General features: G+C 40.4%; 1 protein-coding gene and 2 pseudogenes across 3 annotated transcripts; 2 read left to right on the plus strand and 1 right to left on the minus strand.

Annotated features, from left to right (window-relative positions):
* Window positions 1-23: 23 nt before the first annotated feature.
* On the plus strand, window positions 24-2,488 carry LOC148730739 (putative ATP-dependent DNA helicase Q1; annotated as a pseudogene). Its single transcript, XR_016000994.1, has 2 exons — window positions 24-526; window positions 1,044-2,488. The product of XR_016000994.1 is annotated as a putative ATP-dependent DNA helicase Q1 (transcript).
* A 183-nt stretch (window positions 2,489-2,671) lies between these two features.
* LOC148730740 (uncharacterized) lies at window positions 2,672-7,438 on the minus strand (annotated as a pseudogene). Its single transcript, XR_016000993.1, has 4 exons — window positions 6,161-7,438; window positions 5,189-5,812; window positions 4,257-4,511; window positions 2,672-3,951 (listed from the first exon to the last, which is right to left on the minus strand). The product of XR_016000993.1 is annotated as an uncharacterized LOC148730740 (transcript).
* Window positions 7,439-14,337: 6,899 nt separating this feature from the next.
* LOC148730741 (uncharacterized) lies at window positions 14,338-15,792 on the plus strand. Its single transcript, XM_088761851.1, has 3 exons — window positions 14,338-14,432; window positions 14,542-14,618; window positions 15,338-15,792. The coding sequence occupies exons 1-3, from the start codon at window positions 14,338-14,340 to the stop codon at window positions 15,790-15,792; spliced, it is 627 nt and encodes a 208-aa protein (XP_088617977.1).
* Window positions 15,793-16,069: the final 277 nt, after the last annotated feature.

Genomic DNA, 16,069 nt, shown 5'->3' on the forward strand with positions numbered 1-16,069 from the left:
TGAGGCTTGTCCAATCAGATATCGTTTTCTATCGCGATCCTCATGTGGAAAACACAAGACAAATGACGGCGCTTGAAGGAGCTTTTCGCAAAGCGTCGTCAAAGTTCAAAATTTCCGAGCTTAATGCTCACCAGAAGCTTGCAATTACAAAAATTTTAGTCGAGAAAGAAGATGTTTTTGTTAACTTGCCTACAGGATCCGGGAAATCGTTAATATATCAAGCACTCCCGCTGTTTGACCATGTTGCCGATGAAAGTGGTCATATTGTTGTTGTTGTCTCCCCATTGATTAGTCTGATGGAAGATCAAGTGAAGTATTTGAGAAGTCTTGGCCTGTCTGCCGTAAATATCTCTTCAAACGTTGAAGTTGACCGTGCAAAGATAGAGAAAGGAGAATATTCAATTGTATATGGCTCAACTGAAGCATGGCTTATGAACGAGCGATGGCGATGTATGTTGAGTAATGATGTTTACTCGAGGAAACTTTGTGCTGTTGCTCTCGATGAAGCTCATGTTTTACGGCACTGGTAGGTCTGACATTTATTTCGATTTCCATTGTTGACACGTTAAACTTTCCAAGGAGCAGTTTCAGTCATATTTTAAACATAAATGTAAGCAAAAATGCGAAAGAAACACGCTCCTAAGCTTACATAGTTTGAATGGTGTTTGTATAGTCATTTTTTGATGGACTATTAATAAATATGGAAGCTACATAATAAACGGCATTTTAGACCCGTTTTTAAATTTGTCAAATTTTACGGACTAATAACCTGGTACTGAACTGATCCAGTCTTTAAATAGCATTAAAAAATAATTATTCCCTCTTCTCTGCTAAAATTATTGTAGATGCCATGCATGTACCGGTAAGTTCAGTATGTCTGGAAACCTAGCTTTCCTGGAAAACTTTTAAAAAATGATAGACTTTGAACAGATATTCAATCTTTAAACGGGAATTAAGGAAATTGTCATTATTATTGTTGTTTTTTATTTTTATTGTTTCCTTTAATTTCTCATTCTCAAGTCACTGATCTGTTTACATTACAGGGGAACATCTGAGGACAATAAAATGGCAGCATTCCGTGAGTGTTATGGCCAACTTCACGAGCTGCGCTCATTGGCACCTAATGCAAAAATGATTGCTTTGACTGCAACGGCAACAAAAGTAACTAAAGAAACTATTTTAAACATCCTTCTTATGGAGAACCCATTTGAAGTCCAAGAGGGCCCAAACAAGTCAAATGTTACTTACATTGTGCAGTGTATGCAAAAAGATACTGAGCATGAGTTCTATTTTGAGTGGCTGGTGGAAGAGTTAAATTCTAAAGGCACATTATGCGAAAGAACAATTATTTATTGCCAGACTATCAGGCAATGCAGTATTTTATACGGAATGATCAAAGGCATGCTTGGGATGGATATTTTTGGCAAAAGTGAAGAGGATCCAAGTAATGCACTTGTGGAAATGCTGCACTCTTGTACACCACCTGCAAACAAAGAGAAAATTCTTCTCTCTTTCCAGTCATTATCTGGAACTATTAGATTGTTGATTGCTACTATTGCCTTTGGAATGGGGATAGATTGCAAGGGAGTGCATAGAGTCATTCACTATGGACCTGCCAAAAATGTGGAATCCTATATTCAGGAAACTGGGAGAGCAGGCAGGGATGGTACTCAAAGTGCTGTGTACATTTTATACCATGGGATCCTTCTAGTCCATGTTGATGGTCATATGAAACAATATGTGAAAACAAATCATTGCAGAAGAAAGGAATTGCTGAAGCACTTTGAATGTACCACTTGGCAGCAGGAAGTCCCCCATCTTTGCTGCGATAACTGTGCTGCTGATTGCAAATGTGGTTTTTCCTGATTGTGGAACTTTTGCATCCTATCCTGGTGCTCAAAAGAAAGAAAACAATGGTGCATCAATTGAAAAAAGGCAAGTGGATGCAGAGCAGAGGAAAACTGTTGAGGGTCTCCTGATTCAATACTACAAGACCATTCTTATCAAACTGTTGAACACGACAGCTCATGGTAATGTGAGGACACTCACAAATTTACAATTCATGCTAGGATTCTCCAAGCACCAAATCACCCAGGTTTTGGATAATTTGCATGTAATTTTCAGTTTATCAGATGTGTATCGATTTGTGGAGATATGGGATATGTGTCATGCACGGGAGATTCTGAAAGTAATCAGCAATGTTTTTAATGATGTGGGTACTAGGATGCAGCTATTTGACCCCTCTCCTTCTGAGGAGAATGACTATGATTTTGATGATGAGCTTCTTGATGAGTGGAATGAATTTCTCCAAGATGATGATTTATTTGACATGATTTTAGACAATTTGTCTCTTTCTCAAATAGACGATTCTTTATTAGAGCAGGAGCCTGTTTGTAATTCCCAAGAAATTGAACTACCTTTAGCTGTACTAGCAAATGTTGAGGCCATGAATTAGGATGATCTCGTATAAATAAACTGTGTAATGGTGTTTTGTTGTAAAAAGAACAAAGGACGCCCCGGAGACAAAGATGCTACCAGAAATCAACCATCTTATTTCAAAAGTGACAAAAAATTGAGAGCATGGATTCCTGCCATCTTTAAAAAAGGGCCGGGAATCAAAAATGTAGCCTGCCCATAAGTTAAAAAATACAAAAAAAAAATGGCTCTTTTCTTTGTAATAATTACAAAATGTTTCTTGTCAAATTTAAGGTAAGGTAATGTTCATCTTGCCCTAATTCCCCAAGTGATGTTTTTCTTGTGCTTTTTTATCCATTGGTGCAAGCTAGACACATCCAAATTGGCAAGTCTGTCTCTCTGGAAGCCGTTGAATATTTTGTAGCTGCGTGCCTCAACTTCATTGAATATTTTGAATTCAAATGCTCTTTTGATGAGCTCATTTAAATCCCTTTCTAGACTTCCAAGAGAATGTTTGCCAGATGGCAACTGCCGTTTGATGCTATCGTCAAGGTTTTCTAGTATTGAAGCTGTTGGACTTCGTGCATAAGATATTCTCTGAACAGCATTCTCAGTGACATTAGGCCCAAGGTTTCTAATGGCTTGCTTTATGGCATTGTTGTCATGTTCTGTGTCTTCATCAATTGGGATATTAGCACCTTTTTTAGCACTGTTGTTCACAGAGCGATTCCAAACAAACCGCTCAGTGTCTCTTTGTGATAATAGTCCACCCACTAGGAAAAACTGATACAAACATTCTAGTGCATACTTTGTGCTGTGTGATCCATCAGCCCTACAATATAGCATGATGTACTTGTATTGCCTCATAATCCGTGCACCGTCTCCTCCTTTAATGGCATCAAGAAAATTGAAAAATAAAAAGCAATCTGTCAGAAGTGCACAGTTGTAGTTGTACACATCATCACCTGCTTTGCTCTCTTCTGGAGGGTCTGTGCATCCAGGTGAATATTGGGTCAGTAACAAAGAATCATCAAACTGAACAGGTGGATCATGGGACAGTTCATGGTTCCTTCTTGTTTTGCCATTGTACTTGAAGGACTTGTTGCACCCTGGGAATCTGCAGGGAAATCTCCCCTCGGCAGTAAGTTCTTGCTGCTGCAAAATATCCTTCTCCTCTTCGGTCAACACCCCATCCACTAGTTGTTTCAATTCTTCACCCGACTGGAATATGAAAGAATCAACCACCTTTTCAGAGATGGCATGGAAGAACTCAAGTTTCTCAGCTTTTCTCATTTTGTCCATGTCTTTTGGTAGGGGGTAGTGTGCTGGGGCACCTGATTTGTCAGCAAATCCTAACACTGTCATTGCAGCTGTGATCACTTGTGATTGAAAAATGACATGGAGAAAGTCCCTGTTTGCTCGGTAAGAAGAATGAGGATCACCTGTTACATTCCTCCTGTTGACAAGTGTGCGGTCTGAGAAAAGGGTACAGAGATCGGAATCTGACTTGCCACTAAAGAATCTGGAGTATATTAGCTGTTGAAAAAAAAATTATGATTAGTACTTGTTGATTTGATAGGTGTCAGGTAAAGATTGGGGGAAATTCTAATAATAATAATTTATAAGTTAATATAGCAACGATCGGAATGTCTTTCATTATTTTTATCATAGTGACTGCTGTTAAGAATCTTCTCATCTTTTAAAGCCTGAGTCAAAACAATCTGGGGAGCTAGGAACCCCACTCGGAATAAACTTACTTAAAACAAGACTCTCATTTGATAAAGCTAATATAAGCTAATAATTTATTGCTCCAACTAGCTGTTAATATTTGTGGCACTTACACTGAGAACTTTCACGGCTGCATGCCAGTCACCCAACTGAAGGTTGATGCCTTCCAAACGATCCTGAGGAGTAAGACCATTTGCTACAGAGGAAATGACATTAACTGCCCTTTCGACAGTTAGTTGGTCACCGGAGAATAGCTGACCATCAACACCCCCATCATCAGTTTTTGGAAGGTAGGAAAAGAATTGCTGCAAGATGGAAACCATGTCCTCATTGACATTCTCATTTTTGAACATGATGCCGAGTGGAACCTGAAAAGTAAACAACATTCAACTTTCAAAGATAATTAAAACCTCCTGCAGTTATTTTAAGAGTTGAAAACATAACTTGGGCAGTAAACAAACTACAGCACAAACATCTAATGGTGTATAAAAGTTACTAAAACAATAATATTTTGAGTACCTATGGCCACATATCAACCATCAAGCCCTTATGAAAGAATCCCAAACCTGTTATCTAACAGTAACATTTATTACCTATCCATTTATTCCTTTATTCCCCATTTCATTCATGTTCAAATTTAATTTGCATCTTTTTTCCTCTGACATAATTTCTGAAACATTGATTATTATAAACGAATCCTTTTTTTTTAGCCAAAGTTATTCTCCCCTTGTGTTGTGGGGTGTTTATCTAGTACATAATTGTAAGGAAAGCAAAAGAATGCATGCTTTCTAATGTACAGTCAAACCTGTGTATAAGGACCCTGTATGTAGCTGTTACCCTGTGACTATTACAGTCACGTACAGAACAAATTCCCAAAAATTTAGTTTGGCCTTATATTTTCTGTATCTTTATAAAGCCACCACCCTGTATATAATGGTCACCTGGTCATAAATAGCTATAGATGTTAATGTTCATGGTATATATAGGTTAGTAGTTGCATTCTTAAGGCATACTAGGTAATACTTTTACACATTAAAAAAAATACCTTTTTGGTCTTCTGAGCCATCTCATTTGTGTATTTGTGGGGGATATGAAGGATGCATGCATCCTTAAGAGCAGCCAAAACATCAAAGTAGTTAACCAGGATCCGTGATGTGAGTATAATATAGTTGGACCGTTGTCGCTGTTGGTCATCGAGAGTAGGAAGAAATTTGAGGTTTGAAACTTCCTCGAGGTTTGCCTGCGGTCCTTTCCATTTCAGATGAGCCCCAGACACACGGTTCTCAATCATCTGGTGATTTACCCAGTGGTCATCCCGGTTTTGTGATTCCACTGACATATTTTTCCTTTGCAACTAAATATCCAAATTGTCAAATGAAATAACAAAACCTGGATGACTGGACTTCTCCAACTCAAATGCTTGTTCCCTCAGTACAGACAATTCTTCACTGCAGTTACATGTTGATCCAGAAGAAAGATGAGAAGAATGCACATTAGTTAAAGTTTTAATCTCCTCTTTAAGCAGGTGCAGATCTTCATTTTCCTTTGTAATCCTCTCTCTCGTCTGTTTTAAATAGCTGTCATGGTTTTCACCCAATGTATCCAGAATTCTCAAAGTTTGGCGGTTTGAGGTGGTAAACTTCAACTTGTTGAATCTGCAGAGGATAGCCTATTGGGTAAAAGGGAAGATCACAGGGTCGTAAACAATTTTTTCACCCTACTTTTGGACAACTAAAATTCAATAATAGTAATACTATTATAATAATATTCATAATAATAGTGACATGAAGTACGCCTAAATTTTAATGCCTCCCAAAATCAACTAGTTCGTGAGAATTTCCGCGAGAACATATTAGACACGAATAATAAAATAATGAACGGTCGGTAAGTGGTAAATGTTATCGATGGTGAATAGGAAATTAGCAGCCAAGCAACCATATCTGTCAAAGCAACATTTGCGTTTTGCCAAGAACGCATTCAATAAAGTTCAATTCATTGAAACAAATTAAAACCATACCTCCGCTGCCTTACTCTTGAGAATAACACCCATAATCGCGGAAGTGGCATTCATCTCACGGTTTCTCTGTTTTAAGAGAACAGACCCTGCAATTGCGAGGCTTCCAAACCACGTGAAATGTTTCGTGTTCTTGTTTACAGCAGTCGTAAGAAGAAAGGAGTAAAAAACTGGAGCTCTCTCGCGCCACTCCTTACAAACATCCTCTACATCAAACTTCTCCAGATCCTTTTTTCCCGTTTTTCGGAGAATCGAAGGATTTGCTTTTGAACACAGACCAGTTACTTCATTTGAGACTACTTACATGACCTTTCTTAAAATTTGATTTCTCACCGGTGGACAATTCATCACTGCTGTCGCAATGCTTGAGGGAACCCCATGAGCGAGTGCTTTACCAACCTTCTCATAACTTCCGTGCAGAGTTTTGTTCAGGCTTTTGCTGGGATACTGCACGAATAGCCCCACTTGTTGAGTTTCCACGCGGCTGTTTCCACTGAGGTTTGCCAACGACCACAAAGGGGTTGAGCTCAAAGGGGGGCGAAAGTCTTGCGTTGTACCAACGTGCGGAAACACTCGATAATTCGGGCCGATTTCCTGTACCAGTGATAAGAAGCCACGAACAGAACTGATCGAGTTCGATCCAGCTAGCAGTGGCGGACTGGCAAATAAAGAAGTACAAGTAGTAGAGGAGACGTTGGCCGAGCTAAATTGCAGTGTTCTCGAAGCCTTCGCCCGGTTTGTTGATGGCAAGCAAGCGCTTTTTTCCTCCTGATCTCCATCTGTACGTCGAAGCAAGCGTTTAGCCCTTGGCCTAGATTGAAAGGCGTCTTGTATTTCCCTTTTAGCTTCTTCAACTTTCTCAGTTGCTCGCTGAAACTTTAACAACCGCTTGTAGCACAATGTCTTGCAAACAAACAATCTAGCGTTCGTGTCGTCGGCGTAGCAGTTGACGTCTATGTTAAGCGTAGATTTTTATAATTTCAACGAAATTGTGAGAAGTTTTCCCAAAAATGTATACTCTATCTTTACCTGGGCACAAGGATGAGCATGTGAAACATTTTGAGCTCTCATCGACAAATTTCTTTGGTGTTTCTTCCCACATGATAGCAAGATCTACCACATCCCACATTTTCGCGCGAAATCTTACATCATTCAGATTTTCTGGTATGTGATTGGTCTGTTCAATAGACCGCGAACAAACCGCAAGGACAATAAGAAAGGAATGTAGTTCAGTTGTCAGCAGCCGTTCTTTTTTGGGGAGCGTTGCGTGACATCCGAAAAAACGGCTGCGAGGGAGACTAGGAAGCTACCGGCTGGTCGCTGACTTTAAACACTCAATCGTATGGAGCATTTTAGAATGATGGCTGCGGCTGCAGCCAGTCAGTTCAAGACTCACACTGGCCATTTGTTTGGATGATAAGTCGTTTGAATAGATAAGATAAAATTCTTTACAAGGGGTCTTTACACATCGAAGTTTTAATAGCGTCACAGAGCACCCAGGGTATCAGGGTATTATTATCAGAGGATTACCTTCCCCCCCTCGGTGTTTCAGCCAGTCATTTCAAGACTCACACTGGCCATTTGTTTGGATGATAAGTCGTTTGAATAGATAAGATAAAATTCTTTACAAGGGGTCTTTACACATCGAAGTATTAATAGCGTCACAGAGCACCCAGGGTATCAGGGTATTATTATCAGAGGATTACCTTCCCCCCCTCGGTGTTTCTGAAGCATAAATGCTGATTTGATTGGATTTTTCTGTTTGGGTTGGGGAATATTATATCTATTTCTTTATATCTGGTTAATCGCAAACCCTTTCCAAAGTTCTAGAACAAAAACGCTATTTACTGGTCCGCTACCCATACTCCTCTCTCTGATGTCAACTCCAATCCAGCCTTACCACACCGCAGGCTTTTAAATGAAAAGGGGGGACCTCTACGCAAAAAGGCGTATGAGTTAAAGGACCAAACTAAAGACACCCCTTCCAGAAAACCCCCGCATGCGAGAGTTCACGATTCTGTAGCTTAAAGCGTGTTCACAGAGTTAGCTGATGTTTTACCCTCTCGTGGAGATTATACCGTCAAATCTCCCTTCCAGTGGCTCTACATCTTGGTCACCAACGTTGATGTCGCTGGCCTACGGCAATTTTCCGGTTTTCTTTCAGGTCGCCAGTCAAGAAAAATAGCTTGTAATCTGCTGAGCTGTGAGCCACTCCTCTTTGTTGAACAAGCGTTGGTTGGTACCCTCTCGACATAGTGTGTGTATTCGTCTCGAAGCATCAGGCGGGCTCGCCTTGTGCCCAGTCTCTTCACCAACAAGAAATAGCTCGAGAAGGAAGTTATTAAGCTGTTACGTAAACCTGTTGTTCTTCCTTGCCTCGAGGGCCCAGCCACCAGGCACACTACTGGAGCTGTTGGCGGTAGAAGTACTGGAGGTCTTATGGGTCTCTGGCATTTTTGCTTTCAGAGAGGAGTATTTCGCCGCACATTGCCGTCTAATGTGATCATACCGTGTTTCCCGGTGAAGTTTGTATTGGTGCTTGCCGAAGTCGAGATGGCTGACAAGGTAGTGGTTAGAGCGGTAGACTTTAGTACACCCATCCTGAGGAAATGAAAATGAGGCGTTTGCATTTACTTTCCCCCACAGTTTCGCTGATGATGGATTTCTCGACCGAGAGGCTGGCTTTTTCAACGCGCCTTTTGCGGTGTCTGGTGCTGTCACCTGCTGCGTTGATTTCATGGTAAAAGCCTCTTTCCTAGATCCTACTGCCACACAAAATGCGCAAACTATTCATTTTGGTTTATCGCTTGTGCGAATAATTTATTTCAAAAGTTTTCAGCTCCCCCTCCAACATCCCCAAACATTTGGGGTGAACAATGGACCGTCCCTTATAATGGTAGGGAAGAGTTTCTGGTGCTCTGCAAGACTGGAAATATGTACACTCGGCATTGTTTCGGTCAAAATATTGGATGTAAGTGCACGACGCAAGAAAATTTTCTCAGTTACCGATATATAGTTTGACGGAAATAAGTACGCTTTTATTCCAACCAAACTTTCCTAAAAATTACATCCATAATGCTTTGAGCGCTCCGAAACTGTCGATGTCCACAAGTTTTTTAATCGCTTTGTATTTATTTAGCCGGTCTTACGCTTACATGATCAATTTAATGTTGCAGGTGCAGCAGTTAAAATACTTACTTGTACTCTGACAGAATATTACTTCTCTGAAGAGAGGGGGGGAAAGAAAAAATTGTTTCGCGGGCAAACAACTTATTATTTTCTTTTTTGCAGCCGCAAAATGATTATTTGGAGTGGTTGCATATAATTCATTTCGGTTTACTGCGCTTGCAAATAGTTCATTTCTGTATTTACGGTTCTGCAAACAATTGATTTCAAAATTATTCGTTCTCCTACGTACATCCCACTTGCAAATAGAGTAATAGTATACATTCCACTGGCACTGGCTGCCAGGAATTTTCGGAATGAAAACTGTATATGATATGTTGCCTTATTGTTGCATAAAAGCTTAGCCTAGAACTAAATTTATTGGGATGACTACCGGTTTAGAAAAGCACTAATACTTGGGTGACCCTAAAAGCCGCAACGGTGGAACGAAGGAATGGCGAAATGGCGGGAAATGACCCCAAATCCTAAAACATGGAACGGTGGAAAATGACCTTAAATCCTAAAACACGGAACGGCGGAATATGACCCCAAATCCAAAAACACGGAATCGCGGAAAATGACCCCAAATTCTAAAACACGGAACGGATGTCGGCAAGTTACACTAATTTTGTACAAAGACACTCAAGCGCTTGGCTCATTCATTCCCACGACGATAACGCGCGTGACTAAAATGAAGCATTACTAATTTTTGTTCTTTTACTGACTGGTATGAATAACTTCTAAAGGAAACAAACGAATTACTAATTACTGCTGTGTATTATTTTAGTGACTGTTTAATTTTTTGTAACCTTTATACATGAATGATTGCTACGTTTTCGCGTTGTAAGCCTGTTTAGTTATCTTTTGTTATGCTAATTTTGCCATGGGTTTAAGTCGCGGTATAAAAAGTCGCACAGCGGGTGAAAACTAACTAAACTTATAACACAACCAAAGTAAAGCGCGCGCTCTGATTGGTCAATTTAGCGTCCCCCATTTGCCCATGGGTGTACGCTGCTGACGTGAGCAAATGCAAAGACTATTTTTACGCGCGCGCTTGTTTTTTCTGGTCGCGTAAGATTGGTTAAATGAAAGGGAACTCTTTAGCTACAATGTATCAATGTTATGTTATAAAACAAATGGTAAACACCACAGCGTACACTATTGAGTTATGGATGCACTTGGGAGGTTTGCTAAGCACTCAAGAAGCTAGAGTCGCTCTCGGCTATCGCCTCGAGCGACTCTTACGCTTCTTTCGTGCTTGGCAACCTCCCGCGTGCATCCATAACTCAATAGTGTACGCTGTGGTGTTTACAATTTGTTAAATACCAAATTACATACAACTTTTTTCAGGTCCGATTTTCGCTATTGCATAAATAGCGCTATCTACTGCGTAGGATCGTGCATCATACGTATTTAATACCGCAGCTCAAAATATATGAACTTCATATATTCATTTTATACCAAATTACAATCAACAATTGTAATTTTGGTACGTTTCCTGGTAAGGCCTGCATTGATTTAATGAAACAAAAATATCCTCAAATGCTTTTAAATGTGAGAACATCACAGGAACGTTTTCAGGCTTCTCAAAATATAACGACGCTCAGCCCCAGCGCCAAACTTAGACCACAGGGAGCCCAGACAAGCAACGAGTCTGGTTGTTTACTCGACATATAAAGGAATGTATAGGAGAACATTAAAGTGTCTTATTATCGTAAACTTATACCATGAAATGTCTGAGTTAAAGCTCAAAATAAATGTAAACCTACCTCGCTTCCTGTGTGTTGTCGTTTCTGTGGCTCTAAATGGCGAATTTGAGCGATTTGGTGGGTTTTGCATCGACTGTTATTATACGTTATAATTATAAGAAGGAGACAAGGGTGGAAAGCTCATATTCGACCGCTCTAGCGCAAAGCTGATTTTCACCCAGAAATCAGAATCGGCCGGCTTCCAAATCAAAAACCAGATAAACTGAAAGGTTGACCTTTCTTCTCGTCGCATTTAATCGAAGATCCGTTCAAAATCCAAGCGCTTACCGCCAAAAAATTCTCGACAAATTAAATGCTGCTTTCGAAGCGATCACCATCCGCGGCCCCTATTGCGTGTGCCGGGAAGCAACCGTCACGCTGTTTGCCCCACGCTGATTGGATGGTGCTAAACAATGCCGGATTACAAATGCCTCATGTGGGAGGGGAGTCAGGGGTATATTAACAAAGAGAGTTGACGTCGTGTCAGGTTTCCGTCACGCGACATAAACCTCAAACCAGGCTAGTCAGTAGATGGATAAGTAAATGAATCGAATAAACAACTAGACTCGTCGCTTGTCTGGGCCCCCTGTGCGTAGACTAGGGTGAGAGCAAGCCCTCGTTAGGAGCCCTTCAGTACGAGCGTTTCTTCGTCCACGAATAAGTTTTGGGCGTTGAGTAACACTAGGTGAAGAGAGGTTTGCAGGGGGTCACACGCGTGGGAATTTCTCATGGCATGAAAAGACAAAAGAAAGTCAGCAGAAGGAAGCCGTCAAGAAGAATTTGAAGAATTTCTTCGCGACCAGGTGTCCAAAACACCACCATCCTACAATTAAACTTACGAGTTACACATTAGGGGAAGAATTAAACTTTCTGGACAAAAAAGAGGCTTTTTCACCAATTTACTTAGCAGATCTCTTCTGTTTCTCAACAAATTGCAAATCTTCAACTCTATGGCCATGAGAAACTCTCACGCGCATGACCCCATGCAAACCTCTCTTCACCTAGTTTTTCTCAGGGCCTCAAAATTTTTCGTGGAGGAAGAAACGCTCGTTTTGAAGGGCTCCCAACGAGGGCTTGTTCTCACGCTAGTCTAAGTTTGGAGCTGGGGCTGAACGTCGTTATATTTTAAGAAGCCTGAAAATGTTCCTGTGCAGACGTGACCAGGAAACGTGCTGTGCGACTTTTTATGCCGCAACTAAAACTCATGGCAAAGTTAGCACAATAAAAGGTAACTAAACAGGTTTACAAAGCGAAAACGCAGCTATCTCTCACGTATAAAGGTTCATGGTTATTAATCCTAATCAGTAAAAGAAAAAAATTAATAACACTTAACTTTAGTCACGCGCGTTATCTTCCTGGGGATGAACAAGTCAAGCACTTGAGTGTCTTTGTACAAAGTTCCTGCAACATGCCCTGACATCCAGTCCGTGTGTTAGAGTTTGGGGTCATTTTCCGCCATTCCATGTTTTAGGATTTAGAGTCATATTCCGCCGTTCTGTGTTTTAAGATTTAGGGTCATTTTCCACCATTCCATGTTTTTGGGATTTGGGTCATTTCCCGCCATTCCGCCCTTTCGCCGGTCCGACTTTTAGGGTCAACCCGTCATTTGACAGTATTTTACCCTTGTATCACTAGTTGTCTCCTCGAGCAGCGCACAGTCTCGCTGTGACTAGATAAACATTTCCTACATATCCCCAGAAAACCAAAATATTAATGCCATTTTAACTCGGAAGCGTGACAAAACTTACATTTTATCTCCTACTGTGTTCATTTTAAAAAAGTAGCAGGTATTCCGACACAGCATTATTAATGAGTTACCTTGTCCAGTGTTGCAAAGCACACCGAAATGTAAGTATCTTTTTCTCGACATCTCCCTGGATATCCCTTTGTACAGTTTCTGTCGGCAATAGTTCCATATAACCCCCTACATTAATTATGCATAGAGTATTGCAAAGAAACGTTTATATTTAGTTTTTATGAAATGAATGCATAATTAATGTATGGGGTTATATGGAACTCTTTCCTTTCTGTCTGCTCTGACACTCAGGATATTTACAAACTTTACTTGGCCGACATCCCAAGCCAAGCCAAACATAATTTACCGTCTTCCTCTGCTCCCTCCCGGGAGGCTCTGAAGCAACCTTACAAGTGCTCTTTTGTGCAGCTAGAACAATTCTTCACAAAAAAAAAATAGATCTTTCGCTCTCGTTTCGAGCAGAAAGGTTAAATTCTTTCTTAGAATATGGCTGAAAAGAACAAACACATTTAAAATTGCCCATCTTTACGAAATGTCTGCTGGTATGGCTATGCATGGAAAGCGTGGGAAATGTCGGTGTCTGTGCGTGTCAAGCAGTCCGGTCAGCGCTTTACCAAAGTAATGCCGTCGGAAAACAAAAATAGCCAAGATATTTTGAATTTGCATTTTCGATATACTTGATCATTACTTTGCCTTTAACTGCAACAAATAGGAACTTTTCTCACTTAAAAAGGTCTAGACATTGCGGCGCAAAAAAAAGTAATAATAAAATAAAAGCGGTCGGGCTTCCCATGTAATTTTTATATAAGATAAAAGTGGAATGAAACATGAAAATGGTTTTTCAAAATACTCCTAAAGATCTTCTCGAAGTTCTCCTTGCGTTATGGAGACCTGTAAACAAATGGACTGTGTATTACGATACTCTGGCACGTGTCATGGGACCCACTCAGGCACGCCGGATTGCCATATTTCACGCCAGGAAATAGACCACTTTCATAAATGACTGCCGTATAAGTATTCTTTTGTTTAAATTGAAATTAGCCCTTCTGGCCTCGCTTGAGATAATGTTTTCTTTTGAATTTTGTGCTGGAGAACGAGGCCAGTAGGGCTAATTTAAATTTAAACAAAAGAATATTAATCCGGCAGCCATTTATGAAAGTGGTCTATTATAGCTCGAAATTGGGCCTTCTTTCATTTTGGCCGCGGAGGATCTGGGTTTCAATTAAGATGGCGATCACTCTGAAACTACCGAAGGCGAACTAATTATTTAAATAAAAGAGGCACTGAAGCAAGAGAAATCAAAATTTGAGCGGTGAATATCAAACGCATAAAAACTAAGAAACTTAGATACTTCAATCAAAGAGCTTAACAAGCTTGCAAAAGCGGTAGTGAAATCGAAGTTTGGAGGTATTCGTGAGCGACCTAAATATAGCATCGGCCAATTTTACCCCATTCTAGAAAGAAGCTTGATTCGCGCAAAGACTGTGATATAACGCCGTCTTAGCTTAAGAATGAGCAAACTACTTCCGTGGATGGTTTGCCTCGAACTTCCCATGCCACAGGAGGTCTTCGATCTGTTGCAAAAGGAGATTCTTAGTGTAACAAGGTATGGGATAGAGGTTGAAACCAAACCGGGATCAGTGGCCATAACATTTTCAAGCCTGAGAAGGTTACGCAACCTTTTTTTACCAATTTGAAGATTGTGGTGGGTTCAGAAAAAAACTTGGTGAAGGGAAAGGAGAGGCAAAGCTTACTGTCAATGATCAGAAGAAGGGAACTATGATCTACAATGGTAAAGAGGAGATTTTGAGAGCAAAACTTCACTATGGATACTGGAATTCTTTTGGGATCAGTGAACATTGAATAGAGGACTCAAATTAATGACACTTGCCATTGCTCAATCATTTTCCTTTATTGATTTCAGAGACAAACATCTCAATAGTCCCCGATCAAGTTGTTTTACAAAAATATTTACCCTAACATCTTAAAATTCAGGTTTGTTGATTACAATGTGGTTTGTCTGACATAATGACTCAAAAGTAAAATTGCATGGAACACCTAACTGATCAGTTACAGTTTATTGTTTAACTGATAGAGCTGCCATTTATTTAGAATAGTACATCCTTTAACGATAAGATGTTATAACAATTACACATTACATGGCTGTGCTGTAAGAAAAACTTTGGCTGCCCCTGGGCATTATTAACAACTATAATTCCAAATCTGTCAGGTAAAAACTAATAATGTAATAAATATGATATAATTAGTCGACTCAATTGAATATATTTTAGTCTCCAAGGGCAGCCGGGTGATTGCTGTAGTGTATGCGGTTGGTTCATGTAAGCATGCGCACGTGTGCACATTATCCATTCCATGTGCTTTTTCGAAATAAAACCGAATACATGACAGTGGCGATGAGGATAAAGTCGTAGGAGACCGTCGAAAATATGACTGCTATCGGGAAAATAGAAAGTTTTGATGAAACACAGGAGAAATGGTAAACCTATGTAGAACGGGTGGAACAGTTTTTCTTAGCAAACAACTTTGATGAAGACCACCAAGTGCCAACCTTGTTAAGCTTGATCGGTAGTAAAACGTACACATTGTTGAGAGATCTTCTTACACCAGATAAACCAGCTACGAAGAGCTTCCAGGAGATCGTCACGACTCTTCAGCAACACTTAAGTCCTAAACCATTAGAAATAGGGGAGCGTTCTCGTTTCTACAAACGGATTCAGCGTGAAGTAGAAACTGTCTTGACCTATGTAGCAGACCTGAAGAAATTAGCAACCCACTGTAACTTTGGGGCCAACCTTAACGAAGCTTTACGAGATAAACTGGTTTGTGGCCTTAGAAATGTGCAGATACAAAAACGTTTGCATTCAGAAGCCAAACTCAAATATTCCAAGGCTTCGGAAATAGCAGTAGTAATGGAAACGGCCATTCGTGATGCTGCGGAATTATAAATTGAGCTTCAATCAGAGCCTCGAGTTGACAAGATCTCAGATGACCACATACAAGCGCCATCGCCGAACCCCACCACTAAAGTTTGCTATCGATGTGGGGGAGACTCGCACGCAACGCATAATTGCAGATTCAAGGACCAAACATGTTATCATCGTGGGAAGGTGGGCCATATTTCAAGAGCTTGTCGCTCGAAACAACAAGGTAAGCCAAAACAACCACCGAAACCACCGCTTAACACTCAAGTCCATTCTATTGAGTACAGTGAGAGCGATGAAT

Source organism: Stylophora pistillata, chromosome 5 (genome assembly GCF_964205215.1).
Source record: "Stylophora pistillata chromosome 5, jaStyPist1.2, whole genome shotgun sequence".
In the NCBI taxonomy this organism is placed as follows: domain Eukaryota; kingdom Metazoa; phylum Cnidaria; class Anthozoa; order Scleractinia; family Pocilloporidae; genus Stylophora; species Stylophora pistillata.